Source organism: Lipophrys pholis, assembly GCF_963383615.2.
Source record: "Lipophrys pholis genome assembly, chromosome: 9".
Taxonomy (NCBI): domain Eukaryota; kingdom Metazoa; phylum Chordata; class Actinopteri; order Blenniiformes; family Blenniidae; genus Lipophrys; species Lipophrys pholis.
Genome location: NC_137639.1, coordinates 5,422,706 through 5,447,864, shown reverse-complemented (window position 1 = coordinate 5,447,864; position 25,159 = coordinate 5,422,706). Strand labels below are relative to the sequence as shown.

At 41.5% G+C, this 25,159-nt stretch overlaps 1 protein-coding gene across 1 annotated transcript in view; it reads right to left on the bottom strand.

The window, feature by feature from the left end:
- The window catches only part of vps13b (vacuolar protein sorting 13 homolog B), a 372,358-nt gene that overhangs the window by 331,656 nt on the left and 15,543 nt on the right, over positions 1 to 25,159 (bottom strand). Inside the window, 5 exon segments of the mRNA XM_080472571.1 lie at positions 1,789 to 2,051; positions 6,854 to 7,028; positions 8,385 to 8,566; positions 9,826 to 9,993; positions 15,924 to 16,041. Coding sequence (XP_080328697.1) covers positions 1,789 to 2,051; positions 6,854 to 7,028; positions 8,385 to 8,566; positions 9,826 to 9,993; positions 15,924 to 16,041 — 906 coding nt within the window.

Sequence of the window (25,159 nt, the reverse complement as noted above, 5' to 3'; positions counted from 1 at the left end):
TGGCTAATGGTGGTCGGACTCTATAAAACTGTACAATTTGCAGTCGTTTCCGAGGTAATTAGAGGAAAAGACCTTTGTAAACGGTGCCAAGTTCTTATATGTAGCCTAAACAATTCTTGGTACCAATGTGTAGAATCAACCATCCTTCACTCCATTTCCATTTTAGCTCATTGTCCACTTAGTTAACTAATCACACTTGTTAAGTGAGTTTATTGACTTGGGTTAGGGTTAGTTAATGTATTTCAATATTGTGTCGACTCAGCCTGGCACCAACACTTTTTTATATATCGGAACAATCAAAGGCTCGGTAGAACAAGTACTACTTTATGAGGCATGTCGGAAAAGTTATGACAAATGTAAATTTGGGTTTTGTTTTGTTTTTTTTAAACAGGATCTGAAGCCTTGCTCAACTTATGAAAATACCGACCACTGACTAAATCTACCAAACCAGGGGGAAAAAAGCCATGTTTTTGAAAAGGAAAAATGGCATTAAGTCTGGTATGCAGTGAGTTTGGCAGGTGTGCCACAGCAAAGTAGGGGAACAAATGGTCAGTTCTTAACTATGCATTAAGTGTGTAAAAGTCATGAAATTACACCGCCAATTTCCCTGATCAAAGAGATTTCAGGAGCAGTACGTCAGCGTCTAAAAATACCTCTGATTTCACGTTCATGTCCAACTCAGGTTTCGGTCAGGAGCTGTTCAAAGACGTAACATTCCTTCAAACTAAATACTTCCTTGAAGGAAAGAGTTGAAAACGTTTAAAAAACCATCCTTTCAGCTGTCTGCAATTACTCGAGACGAGAGGCAATTAATTGATTAAAAGAACTCAAACAATACAGGAACAATTTAAACATTATTCAAAAAACACTGCTTGGTCTGTGATGTACCTCCACTTCCCTGATCGCACACGCACACGCACACGTACACGCACACGCACGCTCTCACGGTCGAGCAGTAATGTGATCTGAAGGGCCTGAATCTGAGGGGAAACACAGATGAATTCCAACTATTCTGACTGAGCATGCTGGATTAATGATGGAGATGCATTTCTGAATAGTCACCATACCACACATAACGTTTAAATCATTAATGTGGCCCAAGACGCCAGTTAGCGGTTACACTGCCCTCCCCACACAGAGAGACAAAGACCCAAACTTCCTCTGGCGCAGACTTAAGATTTAAACTGAAGTTGAGCAGTGAACATAAGGATGCAGGTGAGAGGGAATGAGCTGTTATCTGATAGAAATTCTTCAAAATGTGAACATATTGTCATGTAACTTTCAAATATACTGTAAAAGAATTTTCACATATTGTGCTTGAACACAGTTTTGTATAAAATATGCTCAAAAGCAAGAATGTTTTCAGAGAAAGACACGACAAGAAAGATCAGATTTCTTCTGAGTACACTTGCACATATGATTTGGGCATACAGGCTTGATTGAATCGCAGTCTTGTCCTGTACTCCACCCTGTTGAGATAGACCCTCTGTGAGGGTAAGCTATCACTTATAAAACTGAAAGGGCAGTTTTCTTTACACTGAAGACGGTTCTAACTGTTACTGGCTTAATGTTTGGGTTTGGTGTCCAATGTTGCTGAATACATTAGACACCTATTAGCTTCCTGATTGTATTACAGGTACATGACGGGAAAGGAGCACTTTCCCCTAAGATATTACACAGTACTGTACAAAGACAGTCAATGGAAGTAGGATGTTGTTCTTTACATTAATTACATCAATCGTTTATCATCAGTGTCACACAGTGTGAAGATGTGATTCTTGAAGGTACCTTGAAGGTAACAGAAGCTTTGGTACAGTAGAAGCCGATGGAAACGATGGGGTCTTTGGGAGTGTGTTGTTGAGGGTTGTTGGGAATGCCTCCCGTCTCTCCCTGCAGGTATAAGCCTTCCTCCCCTTCCTCCTCTGTGCCTACAATGGCTGGGACGAAAGACCACGCCCAAGACACCCAACCTTGGTCGTCCTCGTCAGAACTCCCGGACTGCATGTAGATATCTTGGCTGGAACCCTGCCTTTCCAGATCCACTTCCATCCCTGGAGGGAAAAGTAAAAACAGAAATAAGTAATAATTCAAAAATAGCCAAGCTGAGGTATGAAATTAATGCTCAAGCAGTTTGATCTCTTCTCCACACTAACTTATAAGAACATCTTCCATGGAAACCAAAAGAAAAGAAGTCCTTTTCTGAACATCATCGTAGCCAAATTTAAATCACATTCAAAGCAGGGTCCAAATGAAAAATGTTCACCTCGCCGTTGAACCAGTATATTTGTCAGTGAAAGCACGCCAACGGGGCAGGTTCTGAGAACAAACCAATCAAACAAACAGCACACGTATGGTAGTAAAGTGTCTACCCAGTGCAGCACACTAAATTAATTAGTACATGCCTTGCAGGCATTTTAATACAAGCAAGCTGTTTCAGCTGTCAACGAACACACAAAAACAGCACAGACGGAGGCAGTTTCACTGTAGTTGCTGCCAATGCTCCGGCGTGCAGGTGTGTATGCATTCGTGTGCTGCATGAACTCCCTGCTTCTTGAACTCTACAGAAAGAGGAGATGTTCATTCCAATGGAGGCCAGAAGGCACGGTGTGTTAGCCAGCATGCTGACAGAGGAGGACCTCGACTGAATCCGATGATCAAGGCTGACAGTGAGAAACCAAACGCATGCAAATATGAGGTGGGTGCATTTGATAAGAACCCAACAGATTTAAATGAAACAGAGTCGGTCCAAATGAAGCCCGGTTCACTGTGCAGGTGAGGTATCTGAAGCAACCATCTGTAGCAGATGGCCAGTTGGAGAATTGTGTAAAATAAGCTCCAAGAATGAGGGGGTGGAGTGTTGAAACCTTAACCCCACAAGCTTCAAACCAGGTGACAATGTACTTCTAAATCAGTGTCATGCTGGTGGCGTGCATTACAACATAAACGGTAAAGTCTTCCTCTATTATTAAATCAGAAAACCATTTGGGACCTCACAAGATCTCAAAACCGCTATGCAGCCCTCTGGTCCGGATCCTGACCCTTGCACTGGTCCCATCATGTCTGTTTCCATACACGTTGGGATAAAGGAAGTTGATGTCAATATACAAGAATGTGTAATCCCATTCCTCACCGCCTCACGTCCTCTGTGAGAAAACAATATTGTCTGTGAGGTCACAGCTTAGGAATCCCAGAGGCAGAGGCGGTGAAAATTATGACATATTTTAATTAAATCTTTCACTTTGTGAATTGGCAGCTGGAAATCCCATGTTATGGCTTTTTATCTCTCTCGCTCTGGCTCGATCTCCCTGTCCGGTTCTATCTCTCATTTCTCCGTTTCCTTTTTTGTTTTCACTCCGCAAAGCCTTTGAGGTGTCACTTCAACAAGTTAAGCTCTTTCACTTCACGTCACCATCTGACGAAACCTACGTTTTGAGCCACAAGGCAATCAAAACAAAAAGCACAATTCCCAATCAAGTGATCAAAACAGGGCGGCTTAGGGAGACTTTGAAGTATTAATCCAAAGAAGTGAGTGAGAAGAAATTCCCAGAGACTGATGTGAGCTGGCTGGAGGGAAGCACAGTGACCATGCAGGTGTGAAACATCCTCTTTTCTTTACTTCACCATGAGAGCAACCTGCCTGCATCTCCGGTGGACAGCCAACAAAAACTATTGTGCCAGATTAATGAGCATGTTTTCAACAGCAGATGATTTTGAGGGCAGTTGAAGGTTTTTAACCAACAGGGTATATCGCAGCCAGGGAGGGAGCAACAGTGTGAAGCTATTGTACAACTCAATGACACACAGTCATAGGAGAGAAGTGAGAGGAGGCAGTGCCCCTGCAGGCCAGTAGATGTCCCTCCATGTTTATAGAGGGAGAGGTGGGCTGGTTACCTGACCACTATGTGGAGGCTACTGGGCATGTCTTGTTTTGCTGTTTAGGCCCAAATGCATCTGTGCACATGCTCAGGCCGAGCAATGCACCCATACAGGAAACGTGATTTTATGACTGAACCGGGAAATGCTCTCAGATATCCTTTTCCTCTTCTCCATTCACAGACCAGGTCTCCTTCACACTTGCTCACATGCACACATTAATATACTTAATCGAGCAGGTTTCAGCATATATACTGCTGGCTGTTTTATGCTACCGGGGTGACTTTTACAACAAGATATTTAAAGAATAAATGTGTCCACTTTTTTGAAGGAACATATAAAGCAGGAAAAAAAAATCAGTTTCAGTGATGTAAAAACATACCTCATTTCAGTGTCTGAATAAAGTAAAGATGAGATTAAATTGGCTTTGCTGTCTCAGTGCAGGGGGTTTACAAAGCAGTGATAGCATGTAGTCTCTGTGTGACGGTTTATTCCAGGGGTCTGCACCCTTTTCCCATCAAGAGTCATGTTTGTCACTTTACACTAAACATATTGAATCATAAAAGATCACACAACATATAAATGTATTTTTGTAGTTTTGCTAAATGTAAATTCATGACATTTCATGACTACAATTTCAAATTAATTTTGCTGTTGTAGCTTTTTTTTTTTTTTTTTTTGCAGTTTTAACTGTGAATATTTCAACTGATTCAGCTACTTTGGTTGTTTTAGCCATTTCAACCATTTTAACCTTTTGACCTGTTTTTGCTCTATTCTTGACAGTTTAAAACATTTTGGCCACATTTGTTTTGGGTTTTTTGCCAATCTTCCTTACACATTATTTCTGTTTTTTTAGCAATTTCAGCAGTTTGCAGGGTTTTTTTTAATAGAAGTTCTAGCATTTTTAAACTATTTTAGCCTGGCAAGTCGTTTTGAGAATAAGATAATAGGATGGGTTAGGGTAACCCTAACCTTCCGACAAAGCAAACACAAAACACTCACTCCCATCCTGGACAAACAACATACACTATGAAGACATGCAGCCACACTCCAGCAGCCACAGTCTTGTGTTCATAATTCTTCACATACTTGTTGAAACCGTGTGGCTTTCACTGTTGTGACCAGCTGGTCCGTTTGAGCATGTTAGTCATCAATGTTTCCAACCACTTAATTATTCAGAGTTTCACAGACTTCGCCGAATTGTAGACGGCGGGAAAGTCTGCTGTATAATTGTGCTTGAAAGTTTGCTTTGGTTAGTGACACACAAGTATCCCACACCCTTCACTTATTAGAGCTATTCATTAATGAGACATTGGCTCTTACTTAAAAGAGAAAAATATTAATGAATCACAGTGAATCATGGGTACATAAACACATTACAAGGCTTTTTCCACTTTGATAATTGGCAATCAGAAAAACACCATCTGATGAGAGAAAAATGTATATTACACAGGATATACAGGAAACACAATTACAGGGCAGTGGAGTCAGAATCTGCTGCAAGCCGATGGGAAATCAGATGATTATGACAAAGTACTATGGAGGAAACAATCACTGTCAACAAGGTGCAACATGATACTGGAATATATAAGCAACAATCCACAAACAATAAATATGCATGTACGAAAAGTCAGTAGACGTAAGTATCAACGTGCGATTGTAGTGCTCAGAAACCTTGCAACAGGTTCTGCTTTCCTCCACGAATCTGAAACGAATCCACTGAAAGCCATATGTTCATGAACAAGCTCGGACCCCTCCCAATATACACACATGCACACCCAACTACTACAGAGTGCACACACACTCAACTGCCCCCTGCTCCCTTCAGCTTCTTCACTCTGTCGATTACTTCCAGCATAACAAGATCTGGGGGCGCTCAGGTTCCAAGAGCTGGTCCCCTCTTGTATATTTTTGTGATGGGATACTAATTCATTCTCAGAGGCTCGCATAGCAGTAGCATGACACCGACTCTTACATCTGGCATTGGACACTGAAGTGGAAACTGCGCCAACTTGCAGTGAAAGTTCCAGGCCAAGAGGCAGGGAGCAAGTTAGGAGGAGAGAGCGAAGGGGCTGTATTGTGTTGTGCTGTCTGCTTTCCCCTCTGCCCACTACTTCTGCTCCACTATAATTTGCTCCTGGTGCTACGGGGGCTGATTTGGCCCTGCGGGATCTGGGACTTGATCCTTTTCAATTTGGCAGGGACGAGGATGAGCAGTTGGGGAAAGACGCAATGGATGCTTGGGGAATGAGGTGGGCTTTATTCAGGGGCTTAAAGCAGCTATTAAAAGTACAATATACAGTCTGTGTGTCCGTGTGTCTGTGCGTGTGTACATGCACGTATTCATCCAAATGTCCTTACGACAATGGGTATACATTAGTATGCAGTACGCCACCTGCAGCGATGAATTTAGGCTCGATAGCTGGACGCGAGTTGTGTGTTTTCCTATGGTGCTGTAATAAAAAAGAGAGGTGCTCCTGTGTTTGATTCCTCCAAGTTTCCTTTCTTCATCTCGCTCTCTCCTGCCTCTATCCACATGGAGGCCATCAGACATGATGACAACGGTCTGTGTTGAGTTACACGCTCCGGATTTTGTTTGTGGAAAAAGCAGGAGGAGTGCACACCATGGTCAAAGCAATGTTAAATGTCCCATTTAAGAAAACAGCAGCTTGCGGACGGAATAAGGCAACATGTAGAGAGACACGAGGGGAACATGCCATGACACTGACATGGAAACGTTACGCTGAGAAAATCCGAGTACTTCAGTGATCACAAACCTGATGACTGGAAGATTGGTATAAATGTGCAGCTTCAAAAATACTGGTTGGCCGAAAAAGTCTCCACAACCACAAAAAGATGTCAAACAAAAACGTCTTGCTGCTGCTCATGATAAAGTTTACAATACAGAAAATGTAGCTCAGAACTTTAATGAAACTATTTTTAGATTTTTGATGGTGTTCTCCACTGAGACCTTACTTACCAGGTAGACTAGCTCCGGATTCTCTCACGTGAGCAGCTCCTTCCTCGCCCTCTCCCTCTTTGTGTCCGCCAATTTCTCCGTAATAGAGGGCGATGATCAGCTCTAAAATCCGGATAAACATGGGCAGCTGCTGATCTGTGATTGATAACTTCAGACTTTCCACCATGGTCTGGATCTATTAAAAAGAGCGGGGGAAAGTAAAAGATGGTTTAGGTTAGAACTTTGGAGTTGATCAAGTATATGTTTATATGAGAAACAGGCTGCGGGACAACAGCTTCTGGAAGGCTACTGCATATTGTAAACAGGAATGTATGGATAGTAACAAGTACACCACTTCTTATGAGGAGTGGGTGAACAGGCATGTATTTTAAAGTTATATGATGATCCACAGCTAAAAAACTGTTTTCTAAAGGTGGATGGATGTGTCGTCCAGAGGAAGGAATTAAGGGAAAAAATGGGTATAGTACAAACAATGTAAGGGGAAAAAAACAAATGTGAAATAACAGATCATTTTGAATGGAATCAGCTCATAATAAAAAACTTGCTACTTCAGGTTTTTCCAAAAAAGGTTTATCAATTATAACTTTAAAAAAGCTTTTAAAAAAACAACAACAACAACAACAACAAAAATCGCCATAGTGGTCCAAAGATAAGACATGAATTTAAATTTCTGAAATAAAGATGATAAGCACATAGATTTAAACAGCTTTTTACATTCTTAAATACTGGTAACTTGAAGTTTTCTAGCTCCATTCAGTTTTATATACATTATCTGCAGTCACCAGTGTCCTCTGCCTAATGCAGATCTCCTGCGTCGCTGGTTTTGCTCTGATTTCTCCGTCACCCTCACAGCCGTCCAAAGCATTTGAGAATTTTAAAGCCTTTGAATGGCTTCTTAACGGCAACTTTCAGCACCTGCAGCTGGCTTGTTATCCCCCGGTATGATATCCCCTAATCATATCCGGAATATTCCTCTCTTTTGTGGAGCTCCTGTGCAGAACTGAGCATTAAGACCCAGAGTCAAATCTTATAGCCTGAATAGGACTTCATCACATTTCACACCTATTTCCAAGAAATAACATTACATTATAGTTGTACCAGTACTTATAAGAAGTGATGCCGTAAACAACTTGTGTTAACAATGAGCGAAGCACGACTGACAGGTGGTTCTGAAGCATTAATACACTAAATGTCAATTTCCTGACTGAAAAATTGTTGTTGACAAGAAGGTTTGAAAATGTTACTCTGACCTTTCTAAATTACCTGAAATGTTTAGACAAGTCCAATCTTAATAGAGACCATTTGGTAATAATGAAGCACCGATTAAACTTGAGTGACACATCAAATTATTTGTTATCTTGCATTCTTATGTAGGGTTGCCTGGCCAAAACAAGCTGATATCTTCCATATGTAGCCCCTCAATGCATTCAACAATAGAGTGGAATAAGTCATTATCCTGCTATCGATATGAGTAACTGAAACTCCTCCAACATGGCACATAATGATATAAACCTCTGAGTGTGTTGCTCACTTTGATGACAGATGGGATCTTAGAGTTGATGTTGTCGTAGGTGAAATGGAGCCGCGTTCTGAAGGAGCACTTGTACAACAGTGGGTCCTGGTAAAACTCAATCTTGCCGCTGGCGTTCCGCTTGTCCAGGCACACAGTGCAGTCGGCAAAGTTGATGACTTTTCTTAGGACCAGCTCTGGAGCTACACGCGGTGAAAAGAAAGAAAATAAATAAATAAATAAATAAATATATATATATGTGTATACATTGAACACAGATGAATGTGAAGAGAAATCACGACAGTGAAGTATGATGGAATATGAATAAAGTCATACATGCAGTCATACTACTTATGTGGCATTCAGAAGGATTAAAGATGGCACTCAGCACACAAGGCTGTTCTTCTGTAATCTAACTGTGTGTGTTGTTGCTGATTCACTTGTCCTTTACATGCTGACATCCTATTTCAAGAATTATTTAACCCCCTAAACAGTGCCAGTAACTATTGTTCTTATCCTCACTTGCTTCATATTAAGTAATGGTCTGAGTGTAATGGTATGATGAAAGTCTGTCAACAAGTAGAATTGTTCTTTTTAATGAAAAATCATGAAGGTATTACTGTGAGCAAACAAACACAAAGAATATAACAATGTTTAATGTGTTGAGTCTGTTTTGTTGACTTCATCTGCTGTGTTTTTCATCCTTCATTACAGTGATCCCAAACCAGGGGGTCCTGGAGGGGGGGGGCAAGAAGCAATCAGGATTTTAAGGGGTATAATATTTTTTTCATATCTTAAAAATCACTGATTATTTAATTTGTTTCTGTCAAAAAACGAGTTTATGCATTTACACTGAAAGTGTAAGCAGCGGGAGAGAAAAAAGAAATACGTCAGGCTAAAGAGAAAAATGAATCAGTCAAAAAGAAAAAAAAAGAATGTACCAAGAGAGTTACATAGAATGTGGCTTCAATAAAAAATTGGGCAAAATGAGAGCTGAATGCATCTTTTGCTGTAAAAAAATACTGCTGATGAAAGTTTGAAACCAATCCAAGAAACGCCCTGAGAGGGTGTGTAAACCCAAAGAGTTTATCCTCAGAGAAAAGAAACTCATTGTTACAGAATAAAACTGTATTTCACATATTGTGTGTTACCAGGCTCCTTCAAGTTTTTTCGGTACTTGTACAGGGTTTTGCGGGGGTGTCACCTTGGTTTACAAAGGTAAAAATATTTATCCCACAAGAAAAAGGTTGGAAATCACTTTTTAATCCAGCCTACATATGTTCCTTTCTATCTTACGACGGAAATTTCTCCAGTGGCTTTTAAATGTCATGTCCAAACTTGTGTGTTTGACCTCAGTCTGAATGAACAAAAAGACACACTTACACAAGTATATATAGGTTACTATCCCGGTGGATTTACAAGGTAAACCACCTACCAAGGAATGTTGGCACAGATTACTCACCGCTGATGTCCATGAAGGCCCTCTCCCACATGTCGTCCACTGTGTAGCACTCTGCTGAGGTAATGTTAACTGACAGCACGATGTCATCTTCCACGTACTTCAGGATCAGGTTGTTCACCACGATGTTCACGTTGTTCACCACGCGTCGGATCAGACTCTGCACGTAGCCTGCAAACACAAAGATAAACACCTTCTACTAGATAATAAATCCACATAAAGCACACACTTAATTGTAGAAAGACAACCTTCGCACGGAGGGGCACGGTAACTATGCTCGCATATGTCCAATAATCCATTTGGACAGATTAAGTGCTGAGACACTGTAAAAGAAACAAATCTTGAGCTACATTCCTTTAAATTCTAAGCTAAATACCACTGACCCCTACCATCCTCGCAGGCTCGTAAATAAGAGAAGGTCCTGACGTGTTATTTTTTGCCACAGTACACCCTTGCACATGACCTGTGGAAGGAACTGAATATCCATTAAATAAAGGTTTTTAAACCTCACCCCGCATGAACACCTCTGCAAATCCTGGGTGAATTTATGAATCTCTAAAGCGCGCTCCTCTCCCCTAAGACGCAAAGTCTTGTTTAACCCAAAGCCATGCACATGCTCTCTCTGATATATCCCTCTCAAGTCCGTTAAACCATTTGGAAGCCTGCATGTTCCCCTAAACATTAAAGAGCTTCATTACATGAGCACATGCATGTTGACATATTAAAATACAGTTACATTACTATACGAAATAAAGTTATTGAGGTTATATAGGTCTGAAGAATTCCTAAAATTACAATAAAGTCCCGTTTACATACAAAACTTTTGTTGCATTTTCGGTGTCTATTTACAACGGTGCTCGGAGCAACTGAAAACGCAACTTTCTGAAAACGCTCCAACTCCGTCTCCATGGAAACGAGGGAAATGCAACTTTTTGATAAAGTAGTTCTTCTGCACATGTGCGAATAGATGGAGCATAACAAAAATGTTTGCCTCCAGAGTTTCGTGAGTCCCAGTCCCTATTCTCCTGGGACTCTGTAGTTTGATCGCTGACAGTCAACTGTCAAAGCAATCTGCTCATGTCCATGTATTCCCACTGTTCATGTTTATAGCATGTTGCTCTGCACCCAAGTGTGTAATTTCAATTACAAAAACAACCAACAGTACACACTACTGGTCCAACATGAAAACTATAATGTTCAGCGATTCTGCCGTTTCCATGTAAACAAACATTTTCAAAACGTTCTGAAACAAAAATTGCAAAAACAATGTGTCTTCACTTGAAACGTCATATTAGCGAGGTTTAAATGGCATAATCAGTATAACAACAAACATATTGCGCAGTGATGTTAAGACTGCTATTTATATTGGAAATGCAATGAGTGCACTTGATGATATAAAGAAAACTGAAGACTTTTCCATGGTGATTGGTGGAAGTGTCAGAATAATCGATATTTGAGTAGAGAAACAGGTATCTGGGGGGGTGAATCGTAGGAAGGTGGCAGATTTTCTGTACAGGAGGTGAGAGGATGTGGTAACCAAGAGCAAGCAGGAGAGAAAAAGCAGCCTGACAGATTGGGTTTCAACAGAGGTGGGGGAGCCATCCTACAGTGTTACCACTACCTTCTAATGGCCAGAGTGACGCCCAGAAACAGAAGCTTCGCAGGAAAAACATACATGGTAAGGTCATTACTCAACAAAGTAAGAAAGAACTTAAAATATTACAGACAGGGGAGTTTTGACCATAAAATATGAAAATATACAGCAATAAATCCTCCTCACCACAGGACCAATGGCATTATTCATTCCTCCCATGTACTGTTAAACACAGTCACTACACGTTAAAACATATAAAGCTTTAATGCTTTTGCCTTATTTTCCAAACCAAATGTTTTTCTTCCTGTATCTACAAGTCTGGCATGGGGGCACAACAGAAACGATAATTAGGCTCAACTAAATGGTGCTGTTGATAAAAAAAAATATATATATATATATATATTTCTATGAATTGGTTAACTGTCCTGCCACTTGTACACTGGCCCAACTCCGTATTCGCATAATCCAATTGACAAAATTCTCCTGAGTTTGCTGCCTGGCCAAACTGTGGTGGGGAGAGAAAAATGACATAATGTAAACTCCACTCATAAACGCGATGTGTGTTCATGACATCTGTGCGTGGCCTTGCACGCACGCATGCGCTGGCTGCTTGGGTGCATGAATGTGGATGTATGCGTGCGTGCCTGTGGTTCTGGGGTCAGCCGGAAAGCTGCTGTCGCACCTGCAGCCTGGGCAGTAAAACCTGGCACTTTACCTCCTGCTATTTCCCTCTCTGGATCTAATTTACCCATGTCAGGGTGTCTTTCTCTCTCTCAGGCACCCTCTCACACTTGCTATACCTCGTCTTGCCTTGCATCAAGTCCAAGGCCCCAACCTGTCCCTCTGCAAGCCATCGCGCAGCTCGGAACTTCTGTAAACAATTGACACAGCCAGCACCTGTGCTGCAGCCCACAGGGAAGAAGCCCACTTAAAACTGTTCAACCATAAAATGGCTGGAAAAACTAGCTCCTTTATGTGATCTAGGAACAGGCCAAGTGCTCTCTCCTGTGCAATATAGGAAAGAAAGACTATACTATACATGCTCACCATTTTTCCTGTATGTGGAAAGAAATAGCAATATTGAGCTTGCCTAGTTATTAGCCATGGAGAGACAGAATGATATGTCCATCAAACCATAAAATTGCTGTGCGGTGATCCAGATTTTGTATACGGAAATGAAAGAATTTATTTCTTATCTGAAACACAGAAAAATAAAAAGTATCACATGAATCTCACTTTTACTTCCAGAGGCTATGTAAAATATTAACAACCAAAAGGCTACTGCAACAAATGGTCATAGTATCATAGTATGTTAGCCCTTCAATCAGCTTTGAGGCCTCTTATTATAAAACTGTAGAGTCACAAAACCCACCCAAGCATGGTACAGCAGGTCTCCTGATCAGAAAAAAGCTCTCCAAGGAGAGAGCTCCAGCTTTTACCAGTATGGGATATTCTCTATCCATAAGTAGCATTTCCCAGTAATACCAGAACAGTTGCTGTATTTATGTTCTGAGCAAAGACCCCAGTACCAGGACAGTAGTAGCACTGGACCGTGGACTTATCACAGCAGTGTGTTTGCATTTCAGTTCATGCAAAATCTCAATCTCCTCCAGTCACACGCACACTTGCTCAAGCATTCATGCATGCATATCGCTGGGGACATTCAACACAACACAGGCAGGCTCACATTTGACACCTACAGGAACAGGACTGTGAATTGAAAAGTTTTTATTTGGGAGAGAAAACGAAACGTAAAGTGAATGGATAGTTTATATTTGATGTTATTAAGTTTCTCCACATCTGTGTAAAACTACTACATAGTACTGTATATATAGACACGAACAATAAATTCAGACAAACCTGTCCTAGAAACTGTTGGAATGAGGGAGCACACATGCATCTGGTTCACAATACACAAAGTGAGGATCTATGGTAGGGGTGTAAAACATAAGGCCAGTGGGCCAAACCCAAGAGGCTACAATCCGGCAAAAATACCAAGCAAATGGTGAAAATTTCACCATTTTCGAAGACAAAACTCAACACTGTGACCCGACCAGAGATATCAGTGATGCTGCCATGAACGCTCGCTACCTCCTTGCTATCAAACTAGCCTTAAAGCCATGCTGTCAGGGTGAGTTTGTAAAACTATGCATAATCCAATAGCTACAGGAGAAGTTTTTATTGGACATGTCACTTTAAAGTTCAATTTAAATCATGGCACTATTTTACCAGTCCAGCCCACTCAAGATGAAGTTGGTTTGTATGTGGCCCCTGAACTAAAACGTGTTTGACACTCCTGATCGATGGCGAGGTGAAAGCAGTTCAATATAAACTGGTGAAGTTCTCTCCAAATGCATTATTTTACCAGTGGATAATACTCACTTAACAACATTGGTCTGCTTGCAAATTTGTCAGTTGATAACAAAACAACAACATGCCTGGTGACATGCTTTGCAATACGGTTTTGATTAAAATTTGAAATCATCCTCTTTCAGAAAAGCTTCTTTCAAACAGGAAAACACGGGATAAACTTGTGATTTATCAGGATAGTTGAAACTACATGTGTGTAATATTTGCTCCTAATTCTGGTAACATATTAAACCTATATTCAAGGAACGCACCACTAATAAATCTCTTTGATGTAATATAAAACAAAACACATTTTCCAACGTGTGAATAAGGCCAAAGCGGCAATCTCTTAGAAGAGACAAATGTGGCTCTCACAAACGGTGGCCACTGGTCCCCCACAAGCAGCGGTAAACATAATCACTCACAGAGACGCCCAAGGTGGAAGCACTTGGTCTTTGGTCTTTGTGTGGCTACCAATCCCATGGTATATGAATTAACATCCCTATTTTCTACCACAGGGTGAACAAGGAGGATAAATCCATTCAATATGTGAGAGCTTAGGGCCAAATGACTGTAAAATTGCAAGGGGCTGCTTTTCGGTGTTGCCATGTTTTGTTTTGGTTGTTTTAAAAGGAAGCTGAGACGACAGCATGGTGGTTTGCTGACATGGACGCTCACAAAGAGGTAAGAATGGCCATTGCTTTATGATGAAAATGAAGGTGCTCCTTAACACATACTCATCCGGAGGTATGCGCATGTCAAGATTACGGCAACTATCAGAATTATAGTAGTTATTAGATAGTACTTATTATGGCATTATTTTGCCAGGCTGGTCCAGTCAGGATGAAGTTGGGCTGCATGTGGCCCCTGAACTGAAATGTGTTAGACATTCCTGGAATAAAGCTTACTGATAAGGATTGGCCTGGACCCCATATGAACTAATGTGCTGATGTCACAGGACAATACACCTGAAGACTTTACATAACAGCGTGCACTGCGGCACCATGCCCTCATTTTGAACAAAGAAAACATCCTCTAACTAGTTTAAGAGCTCCTGACAGGTTTGGTTTGTATCTTATTCTTAGGAAAATATTCTCTGTGTGACTCATTGGAGGTTAGTTTTACCTCATCTACCTTTTAACCTCTACCTTTTAATTAGGAAGGCTGGGGTTACAGCATTCAATTGCTTCCTTTCCATTATTGAGCTGCTGCAGCCTTTGAGCTGGACTTGTCTCTGCAGCCAGTAATGGGTCGAATCAAGGACCGCCGGTGCAACAGTGGTCACACAAAGAAACACACTCACACAGACACACCTGGGATATCTGTTGGAGGCAGGCCCAGGGGGAGATGCTGTGGTGTGAGGCACCCTGCTTTAACAGCTGGGGAGAGATATTATCTTATAATGTCAAGCCTGGAAATGGATCCTCCCCAGATACAACCAGCCAGGAGTGAGAGTTCATACATTCATGCAGAGTAGGGCTCAGGGAGTGAACCTTTGGTCATTAGACTGGCCTATCTCTTACAGCTCCAACCCCCTTATTGCTCTCACTGTGTTTTCTTCATCTCTTGCTGCCTGAAAGTCGGTGCTTTTCTCCATGTTGTTGTCTCTATTTTGTCACCTTCACCATTATCGTTGCCGTTCTTTTCACCTTGGACAACATAGGTGTCATATAAACTTAACCACGTAGACTTTCAATATCACTGCATCTTTTTTCATACGATGAATTGAGATTCAAAATGCCTTTGCCAGAATGTGTGTTAAATGTTTTTAAAAGGCCATTTTTCATGCAACCAAACAAACCCTTCTTTGTGAGGTGCAGTGAAGTGTTGCAGGAAGGTAGCGCGGACTCCATGGCCCTGTAGGAGGCGTGTGGTCAAGTGGCCTTGTTGATAAGAAACATCGCTGGGTGATTTATCACAGACACATCCCCCACACTAACTCGAGCTGATTTAAACTGGAGAAAAACAAGAGCACTCATCTAAAAATGGATATTTCTCACAGTGTAAACCTAATTGAGTTTACCAACAGGTTGGTGTTTTTAGGAAGGCTTTGTAGTGTTAAAGTTCTGTCACACCAACCCCCACCCAGCATGTCCTTGTAGAAATCGGCAGAGCAGGGAGGTAGAACAACCTCACTGGATCCAGGGCCATCACTCACCTGGGGGCAGATCTGGGTCGCTGGGGGCTGCCTGCTGGAGGCGGCGAGGCTTGGCCACAGCCTTGGAGCTGTCTGACACACTGCGACTTGTGGAGCTTGAGCCGCTGTCGTGGTCATCCTGTGCAAACAAACAAAAGCACAAGTGAAGTTAGAGACTGAAATTAGTGGGGGGGGGGTTACTGAGCTCTATCAACAAACACTAAGATCCACTCGCAAAAGAATGTAATGTTAAAAAATGTGAGTAATACTATCCTATACTGTACAGTAGAACACAAGAGTGTGGCACTATTTGTTTCTGTAATCTAATTTATACATAATACTCTTTACTATTTTATGAAGAACAGTGTAACAATTGTAATCTTATAGTTACATGTGGTTATGGAGGCCAATCAAATTATAGTAGATTGAGTATGATTCCTTCTCCATGGCCGCCATAGACGGGGGAGTGACTGGAGGAGCAACACCACTGAACCAAGCCCCACCCCTCACATAAACCTTCCCGCTAACCTTCCTCCTATCCTCATTTAACAACCATCCCCATGGCCTCTACAAATAAACTCTGGTCCTTGGATGAGAAAGGTGAAGGTCTCTCCTCCACAACATCACATGTCAACTGCTCTCAAGAGACGGGCGGACTTTTAAGCCCAGGAATGCAAAATCAGTGTGTGTGCGTGTGTTTATGTGTGTGCAGGACGTATGATGAAATGAACATCCCCTTCAGAGATGAGCCTGAAGATAAACAAAATGAGCCAACATTCGGGGTAAGGAGGTTATTTATCTGGTCAGCTTGCAGGGACTCGTGGGTGCTCTACAGCGAAGATGTGAAGTGGAGTTAACACAACAGAGATATGAGGAAAAACAGAGGGCTAAAAAAGGAAACTCAAGGACTTTTACTAAATCTACGACTACGGCAAATGCAGTTTTCTTTAACAAACCTATAAAAAGGGGAAAAGAAAAATCTTGTTTAATAATTCAGTATTAGGACTTAATAAGTTAGGATTCTTCCCCAAACTTTTAAGCAGAATACCGAGGCTTTCGTATCTGACGTCAACAAGTGACAAACCTTGGAGAAGCTCCATTAACAATAAAGAGACAGACTATGTGGACTTGTAAAAATTCTGAGAGTAGATTTTCACCTTCTCCATTTTGTCTTGTATTTAGAAGGGATTTGCATGTTAACAGCCCTGGACTCAACAGCTCATAATCAAAGGTTATGGGAATAATCTTTTTGGTTTTTGCAGGCCAATGACAAATATTAGTCCTACGGGGACAACAGCCAGCACTACTGTAAAAAACCTCCTTAACCATAAATGACAAGGTTGGAGAAGAGGGGGGGTGTGTGTGTGGGGGGGGGGGGGGGGGGGGTGACTAGACTACAACTGTTAAACTGCAACTCCCCTACAGCTACCATGTCTGACAACAAATACCTCATATTCAGGTTCTTGGTAGACAAAATCCTGCAACAAAGAATGTAGAATGGAAGAAGGGGAAAAAAAAAGGTTGTCACAAAAGGAGGAATAAAAAAAAGCGTTCATGTAAGAGCCATTTCTAAAACCAAGAAGTTGGGGAAACATTGGAAAGCCGAGTGAATTAACACCCGGTATGGCATTGATTAGGGGTTAGTGCAGCGCAGTAACCTTTCAGAGTCAGGCTGGGTGGTAACCAGGAGATTTGAACAAAGAAAGAAGGAGATCACATGTGTTCAGCATTTAAGTGTCTCAGGAGTCGCCCCTTATCCTGACTTATCCTGACTAATGTAAACATTCAAAGTGTCAAAAGCAAATATATTTAGCTACTCCACACGCACACACGCACACACGCACGCACGCACGCACGCACGCACGCACGCACGCACACACGCACACACACGTTTCATTGACAAACACTTCAATGTGTGAAAGAAAAGCCGCAGCGAAACTTTCCGGGCCAGTTGCATGCTGCACATACTGTACATTCACACAGCCCACACAATCGGCACACATTGTCGGTTCAGCTTCTGACACCATTTAATGTCAATGGACCCCTGTGTCTCTTTGTGGTTGTGTAAGAAAGATCTGGGTTCTAAACATACTGTGCATAATTTGCATTGTGGACAGAGTGACAGGGAGGTAAGTATCCCCCGGTGCAGTAAAGTAAACACTCAATAGCCAGAAGAGATGAGAGACACTGACAGAAATATTTACACTCCGCCTCGGTGGCAGAGCGGCAGTATGCAGGCTCTCTCCTCCTCATCAGTGAGTGGTGGGAATTAGCAAACAAAAGATGGAGAATAATAAATACTCCATCCAGGTTGCAAAGAATGACATCTGGTATATAATATTATGTGAATTAGTAGCTGTTTATTCACACTTTGTACATTTCCCTTCACTTCAAAAGAAGAACCTGGTATTTCTAAAGGCATTACAATAAAAAAAAAGTAGGACTATACATAATGTGGAGGGGAAAAAAAGCACATGTTGCAGTGTTTAGTTTAGATCACAATACACTACTTGAGCACATTACAATTAGAAACAGTCTCCCTCCCCTGAAGACTCCCATATCTATACCTAAAGGAATGCATGGCCCTGCAAGCCAAGAGTACACTGAGTTCAACAGCTTGAACTGCCTCTAAAGAACAAGACTGCCAAATTTGGAAGTAGCGCAATTAAGCGCTCAATGTCACCGTGGGCAGTGAGCAATTCTCCAGAGGCGAAAAATGCCTTTTCAGAGGGAAGCCCTGGGACAAATGAAGCCTGCCTCAGCTGCTGCCGGGTAAGCCGATCCCTCCAATGCCACGGCAGGGCACGGGACAGGGAGAAAGGGATGGAAGGATAGTGAAAGAAAGAGCGAGGGAGGAAGAGAGGCAGCGACAGAGATGTGGAGGGAAAGTGAGGTAGAGAGAAAGGGAGGGTGGTGGTGGCGGCGCGGGGGGGGGGGCTGCTGCTTCCCCTGCAGGCATTTCAACTCAGCTGTTGACCAAAGATGACAGTGGTTAAAAGAAAAATAGAGACGGGAAACAAAGAGATACATGGAAGAAAAAAATAGGACAGGAGCCGAGAGGGACCTCAGGGATGTGGAAAGCAAGAAAAATGAAGCAGTGTGAGTGACAAGCCAGGGGGACCCCCTACTCAGAGGGTAAGTGGGCACCCTTGGAGGGTTAGGGCACAGGAAGGCCCGCCGTGACCCCTGTGGCCCCCCCGCCGGCAGACGTCTGGCTCTGCCATTGACCAGGAGGCAGTGTGCTGAGACGGCGTGCGGGGTCAACGCATACGAGCCGCTCAACACATTAGCAGAAGCCCACCGCCACCTCCAGCTATTAGGAACAGCACCTCCACTGATACGCAGCGCAGTTCAACTTGTACAAACAAACTAAAATAACTCAGTGATACTAGAAACCGGTGAGACCGTATACGACACCAACGCCAATTTATTTAAAGTGATGTGAAAAGTCAAACTTGGGGGAAAAAGGGGGTTTTGATTTTTCAATAAGTGGGATGTTACAGAGTTAGTTGAGGAGGCTTTATTTCAATGTGGATTATTTTTAAAGAGACATTTTAAACCATGGTAAGGTCAAAATGTTCCTAATCCAGAATGACGTACAATATTCTGGCCTCATAGGCTTTATTTCTGACAACAATTGGCTTTACAATTTGTATTTTCTTTTCAGCATTAAAAAAAATGAATTGTCTTTTTCTAATGCAGATTTTTCCTATACAAATTCCGAAGCAATTTTTCAATTTCAGTTTAACACACAGGGAAAAAAGTTGGCAGGCAGCGACCCCGCATGCCTGATCTTTGAAACCCAAACATTTTTAAAACTGGTCAATTTCACACAGTTTCAGCAGATTAATGGGAGCATGCAGACCATTGCTGGATAAACACGCTCTCTGTTATTGTTGTTTTTTCCTCTGCAGGTTGCGAGCAAACTCATGCTGACATCAAAGCAGCAGGCCTGGAGATTGGAGGCCGGACAGGGGAAAGCGAACGCCTACGGAGTGAGAAAATAAATCAAGGAAACCCAATAGCTCCTTATCTCAGACAGACCCCCCTCCCCCGAACTAAATCACTCATATACAAATACAGACACACACTGTGTCTGACAAGGAGAAGCCCTGTGCCCCATGTCAGGGCCCAAAGAGTAGCAACCAAACCTCCACCCAGCTCCCAGCAAAGTATTCAGACATTTTCTTGGAGAACTTTCTTTGGGTAGAAAACCTATGTAATACTTACTGAATCACAGAAAGGACTGTGTGGTTGTGAAACCATCTCTGAAAAATGATTACACATTTTTTTTGCCCTTGAAGGAGTCCTCCTGTTTTTGAGTTTCAATTTTTTTTTTTTTTAATTTAGACTACATGTCTACAATTTAGTTTACATGTCGTTTCAAGTGAAAACACATAGTTTTTGACTTTTTGTTTTAGAAAAAATGTACGAGGCAATGGCAGAAAAGCTGAAAACAATGTAGTTAGCACAACAGGCCACAAGTTGGCGCTGTTTTTTTTTTTTTTAATGAACCAAACACATGAATGCAGAGATCAATACGCTTTAACCATTAACAACGGGAAGCATAGACATTCATATGGACAGATGTCGAAGTTCAATTGCTATTCCCGGCGAGTCCCAGGAGAATATTGACTGGAGGTCGTCACACTCTGGAGGCCGCCATTCTTATCATCCATCTACACATGTGCAGAAGAATCATTTACTACAGTCGTGGTGTGCATGTGCACTCACAGGGTTTCCACCTGTCTACACAGAGATGAAGCCCGAGCTTTTTCAAAAAGTTGCTTATCGGTGACGGATTCAGAGAGTTTTAGAAAAGTCCCACCCTGGAGGCCGTTTTCGAAAAGTTGCATTTTCAGTGGGCACCGTTGTTGTGTAAACGGTCACCCAAAACTTACAACACAAAAAAGTTTGGTATTTTCAACTGAAAATGTTGTGTAAATTGGACCTTAATCTGCAATCCTGAGTCCTTATTTGCCACCATCCTTGTTATACTTGGTGGGTCATTTTCTTTATCAGTAGTTTATCTTGTCCTTGCTATCATCATCGGTGTCGCTCCGTCCTTAACAAGCTACTCTGAAGCTTGTTTTAATAGAGTTGACCCTGGATTTAAAAAGGAATGGTTTCCAGCTGGCACGAAGAGGAATGCAACATGAAGAGTGGCTTGTTGTTCCAAGCATATTGTCACAGTTTGGGATGCTTCCAGTAATGTCAAATGGTATGCAGCCACTTCTTCTTCACTTTACATTGATGACAATCCCAGTGGAACTGCAGGAGAAGAAGAAAAAAGAAAAAGAAAAAAGAAACGGAGCTCATCGTGACCAGCTCGGATTACCTTCTTTTTAGCGTCTATTGGCTTCAAACCCATCCATCAGTTCAGCTGAAAATTAGTTGCTAATGGCTTTTTAATGAAACGGTAACAAATGTAGACAGCTATTTTACCATGATTTAAGAGAGGGGGCACGTTTTCTCCTCTCCTGCAGACTCTGGGAGGCTAATGCCAGCTCGAGCAGTGAGGGCAGAATTTCACATAATCCCTCGAAGTTTTCAAACAGTCAGAAATAAGCAACATTCGTTCTTCATGATACTATTATGCTCTGTAATTTGTACACTGGACACCAACACGTCACATTTACAGGCCAAACGCTGAATACTTGTATACAGCAGCACCTCACACCAATTCATGGGCACAGTCGCACATACAGCCCAAACATAAAGGGTCAAACTCTCTGAAACACTGTAAAGCTGTGCAGCTGGAAACCATGGCAGATTGAAAGGATTAGAGCCTGAAATTAGCCCAGATGAATATCAGATTGTGTGACATTCTGAATAATTATCTCAATGAAAACAGCTCATTATAAAAATGTAGTCTCTTCCCCTCTCTCTCTCTCTCCTTCTCGGTTTCAGTAACTAAATCCACTACTGGAAAAGAATATCCCCATTTACAGTGGATACAGTGCCGCAAATTAATTACGTCGTGAAATGAACAAAATGCGCCACAGCAGACTAACTGAAATTGTATATTCTTTTGCCATCATTCTGTGCAAAGGGGTGAGTGACGGAAAGACCACAGCAACTTTTCTGTAGTTTCTGAAAAAGCATAACTCCATAGGTAGCCAAGCCAAACAAATATAAAGCTACTTTGAGATTTCTGGACGTGAAAGACGTGAATTACATGTCAGAAATTCTACATTCTAATAATACACTGACATTTAATAGTCTGCAACTTTTATAAAACAGCAATAATGTACATGTTAAAGCACAGTTCTGAAATATACGAGTCAATTAAATGAATGTGCGAGTTCCATGTAAAACGTCTTTGCCGAGTCAGTTTTTCTTTTGTGAAACCGCACACCACACCTCTGGAACCTGCGTCTGAGGTCACATCAATGACAGACAGTCCATAAATATATGAATCAACCCTTGGCTCGCTTCTAATCATTGCTTTTTTTCTTTATAGGAAATATAAATGATCTGTAATGCGTGTTGTTTTAAACCTTCATACCTCTAATTACGACAACCACAACAGAAACAAAGCAGACTTGAGGAATTTTGTTTTTTTCAATCATCTGAAGGCAGGGGGATGTTTACAAGGTCTGTAATACCAGAAGTGTTACTAAGCACATTTAATCCTTGTAAACTGTTAGAATGAAAGCTCTGGGATAATTTGACAAGCAAATGCCTTCTTTCTTTCAGAAGCCCAAAAATATAGTATGTCCATTACGGAGGGGGTATAGAAATGATTCCAAAGCATCTGCCAAAAAGCAAATGTATAATTACTAAACTATTTCACTCAAAAGCGAATCACAACACTGGTGATGTCAGACAGCGCATTTCTGCCAAGAGTGCCTCCAGTGTACCCGAGTCAAACAGGCAGTGTTTAAGATCTCCCTCCAACATGCCCAGAATAACAACTAAGACAAACAGGGATCCCAGATATACCTAAAGAGCAAAACCAATGGGAGGGACACAAGCCTCTGACTTCACCAGAGACGCCTCACTCAGTGACTGTGACTAATTGAGGAATCGTTGAAAAAAAAAAAAAAAAAAAAAAAAAAAGGTACATGAAGTGATATTAGTTTCCACACAGTAACACCACTTTGTATCCATACAATCCAGGACAGCATTTCCAGAAAAGGCAGGATATAAGCAAGGCAAGGCACATTTATTTACATAGCACCATTATGTAATGGTCACAAGGTAATTCACAGTGCTTTACAAAGAAACTACATTAAACGAGGGCGATTAAGATTATTAAAAACATTAAAACAAAGCAATTAAGCAAGGTACTAAAACGAGAATACATAAAGTAAAAAAAAAAATTTTATTAAAATTTTTTTATCTATTATTTAATGGAAAGCGGAGTAAAGGAGTAAATAATAGTGTTTAATGGCCAGAGTTAAAAGTGAGTGTGTCAGCTGGAAGTTTGTTCCACAGGAGAGGACTGCAGGAACTAAAAGCTGCTTCACCTCGTTTCTTCTGACTCTGGGAACACTTCGTAAACCTCTTCCTGAAGACAACAGCGGTCTGGATCTTTCATGTTCTACTAGAAAATCTGAGATGTATTTAAAGCCGAGATCATTCAAAGCTTTATAGGCCGAGAAGTCAGATTTTGAAGTGGATCCTTTGACACTCAGGCAGCCAGTGCAGAGACTGAAGCTTGGGGCTGATGTGCTCTGCCCTCTTCGTGTTGGTGACGACTCTGCAGCATTATTAATCCAGCCTTCTGAAAATATAGAGTTTCTTTGAATCTTGCTTGCTCGGAAATCCTTTAAATTCTAGCAATATTTTTTCAGATGGTAATCAGCTGATTTTGTTATTGTCTTAATGTGGTTGTTGAATTTCAGGTCTGAGTCCATAATTCCACCCAGATTTCTGTGACATGAAGTCAAGATGAGCGCTAAAAAATAGTACCTCCGTTTTTATCTGGGTTAAGTTGTAAAAACCTCTATTTACAGTATCCCAGTAATGTCGATGAGCAGTTCATCATAAGATGTACACATTTCAGCTCTAATCTGTGAATTTCCCTCTGTGGTATTGGTTAAAATGTCCAAGATATTTTTTGGATGGGTCTTACTAATAAATCTCAATTACCGGCACAAAAGCTGATGCCACTCCAGTGTGCATAATTCTCCATTAATGTATTAAACCTCAAAGCCATTGTATTCAGGCATGAAATTGCTTTCTTAGTTACAAAATAGCTCACAACAGTAAGAAGGTCAACAGTAAGTTTGGAAATCTCAGAGGGCAGCCAAATTTTAAGCGGACTAACAATGTTTGACTTACATTTTTTGGATTTTGAACAGAAAATTTGGAAGCAACCCAAATCCCAAAACTTGATTAAAAGCCAAGAACGAAAAGTACAGACAGGCTGGTGACTACTAATGATGTAGGTGCCACGAAGGAATTTGGAGGCAATTCAACCTGCCTCCAAACGGGCTCTAAGGATCCCTCATCTTTACATACTATGATCTGGCTTTACCATAGTTTGTATTTGAAATGGACATCCGATACAACCGTAAAAAAGGAATAACAAAAGAAAGACAAAATAAAGAGACCCAGGAGGGAAAATAGTGTCATAAGTGAGAAAATGAAAGATGAGAGAATAGGAAACTAAGACGGAAAAGGAAAGAAAAAAAACTGAAGAGAAGGGAAGGGAAGGGAAGGAGACATGCAGAGGGAATCAGAAAGAGGGAGAAATTGTTCCTGATTTAGATCAGAGAAGCTCTGGTCCTTCAGATGTCTCCATCAGCTAACCACAAGCCCAGGCTGAGCATGTGAGGCATGCTGCTTACGCTGGCACTGCTACCCCCTAATGCTAATAACTGCAATGTGTTAGCTACAATAAAACACTCGACACAGACCCCTGACATACGCAGACTCACACACGGGCATGTGCAAAAAAAAAAAAAAAAAAGCACATCTTAGGCAAGTTAATTACATCGCACACGGGGGAATTCCCAAGCACAGAAATAGCTTCAATACTAACCTGTTAATTTCTAATCCAAATAATCAGCAGGCCCCAATTATTGTGTGATTGATCTATTTCAGCAGGCCACCAGTTTTGGTTCTGCTCAGTATGAGGTAATTATTTATCTTCACGAACCATTAATAGGCGTCTTACAGAATTGCTCCTAAATTCTTATTTCGGTGAGTTGTTGAGAACTACTTGCAGGAAGTGACTTTAAAATAAACTGACACCTGTCAAAACAAAACCGTCCCTGATTCCAAGCTCTTCTCATTCAAATGCAATA